Here is a 1,798-nt window from a genome sequence, read left to right as displayed (position 1 = left end):
AGTGATGAATTTATCTTTATGTTAAAAGTCTTAAGTCCCCCTGAAAATGAGAACATCATCATTGTTCGATGCTGTAGCGCACAGATTGTTTACATTGCGACCAATCTAACTAGGGAGTACCAATATGGTGGCCGGTGGCCTTACTTCACCCCCGTACTACCAACGGCCAATCTGCAATCCAGGGAATAAATAGAGATCAGTTATTATCTCAGGCAGAGCTCTCTCTGCTTTTAACCCATGAAATCTTTCCCTGTGAGTCGCTCCATCCACACAGAGGTGTGTTGCTGGCTGCGCCCCCTGCAGGCCTGATCTGGGATCACATAGCTCCACACTTTCACAGCCATCCAGGAAAATTCTTTTATTGAGGCCAAAAACGGATGGTTTTAGGTTCTGAACGAGTCCCTCATAGTCCGATCTGTGCATCTGACACATGATGGAGACAATACTGACAGATAGATCCAAAACAACCAGAACCTGAGCATTTCCACGTAGCACTCAGAACTCCCCCGATCCGAGTCCAAGTCCCAGTCCCCATCCAGCAGTCGGGTTACGATACAACAGGAGGTTAAAAACAATCCAGCTTCATCCAGAGCTTCCCAGACTGGGATCAGCGCTGGCCCGTGTAAGCTCGGAACCAGGAGGTGACCGAAGCAGCCGCAGATGAAATCATCCCTCCGGGGTTCCCTGACGGCTGGGAAACCTGCAGAGCACTCTGGGAAAGATCCATGGACTGCAGAGGGAGAAAGGAGAGAGAGGTCATGGTCCACAGGGGCCCAAAGTTACTGACAGAACATTTCCCCTAGGCAGAGTTTCAGGCCGGTTCGGTTCTAAAGTCTGAAGCTTTACTGGACTTGGTTCCATTCTAAGGAATAGACTTTTTCCTCCAAAGGTACGGTAACTAAAAAGTTGTTCACCCAGATTTATGGCAAAAAGAGGCCCAGCAGAACCTGGACCGGTACCAGAACCTATGATTCCTAAAAAAAATTCCAACAGAACAGGAAGCACAAGCTGGTTCTGGTCAGACTGGACCTCACCTAGTTAACAAACCAGCCCAGCTCCCAGTGAACACATGACTTTTATTCTGAAGGGTCAGCTGAGCTCCACTACATCCAGCTCAGTGTGAGTTTTCCCTATCCTTCCTTCTATGTGTTAGAATGGCCTAGTCAAAGGCCACGGACAGACTGTGACAGGGTTTGATAGGACAGGTCCACAGCAGGTTTCACTGAGGACGTGTTCTGGGCCTCTCTGGTCTGTCAGACGTCTGGGATAAAAACCAGGACAGAAAGTCGAACCCAGAGAGGAGACAGATCTGCCATCAGCTGAAACTAGTTGGTGATTTCAGGAGAGATCAGACCCACATGAGAGCCTTAGAACTCATCTTTTTCCTCCAATGGTTCCGGTTCCTATCTGGACCTTCCTGGTTTTCCAGTGATATCCACTTATGTTAGATTCCTAACAACAGCAGGCATCCTCACCTGAGAGGGGATGTCACAGAACCGCGGACTGGGTACCGTCTCCCAGTCCGTCCCCAGGTCCGTCTCCTCATCCGTCACTGCTTCATCACCGCTCTCCTCAGTCGGACCGGAAGCTTCCGGCTCAACAAACTCCATGGACTCCTCCAGGTCAGAGCTCACTTCAAATGGACCGGTCCTGCACCAAAACACAAGAAACTACGTGATACGCTCATGTTGTACCCAGAACCAATGGGGGCTCCAGTCAGTACCACATTGGTCGATCCAATCAGTCCCCCCATTGGTCGATCCAATCAGTCCCCCCATTGGTCGATCCAATCAGTCCC

The 1,798-nt window shown here is 50.0% G+C and overlaps 1 protein-coding gene across 2 annotated transcripts in view; it reads right to left on the bottom strand.

The window, feature by feature from the left end:
* atg14 (autophagy related 14) overlaps positions 1-1,798 on the bottom strand; it is a 7,921-nt gene continuing 6,123 nt past the window's right edge. The window contains exons 10-11 of one of the 2 annotated variants that reach the window (XM_015374872.1): positions 1,476-1,650; positions 1-730 (exon numbers count right to left, since the gene is read on the bottom strand). In XM_015374872.1, coding sequence (XP_015230358.1) covers positions 608-730; positions 1,476-1,650 — 298 coding nt within the window. In that variant the 3' untranslated portion in view covers positions 1-607. The remainder of the gene's footprint in view (positions 731-1,475; positions 1,651-1,798) is intronic. The other variant, XM_015374873.1, reaches the window with a different exon arrangement.

The sequence above is a fragment of the Cyprinodon variegatus genome, unplaced genomic scaffold (assembly GCF_000732505.1).
Source record: "Cyprinodon variegatus isolate N-32 unplaced genomic scaffold, C_variegatus-1.0 Scaffold110, whole genome shotgun sequence".
In the NCBI taxonomy this organism is placed as follows: domain Eukaryota; kingdom Metazoa; phylum Chordata; class Actinopteri; order Cyprinodontiformes; family Cyprinodontidae; genus Cyprinodon; species Cyprinodon variegatus.
Note: the sequence above shows the minus strand (reverse complement) of the source record. Positions and strands in the feature narration are given on the sequence as shown.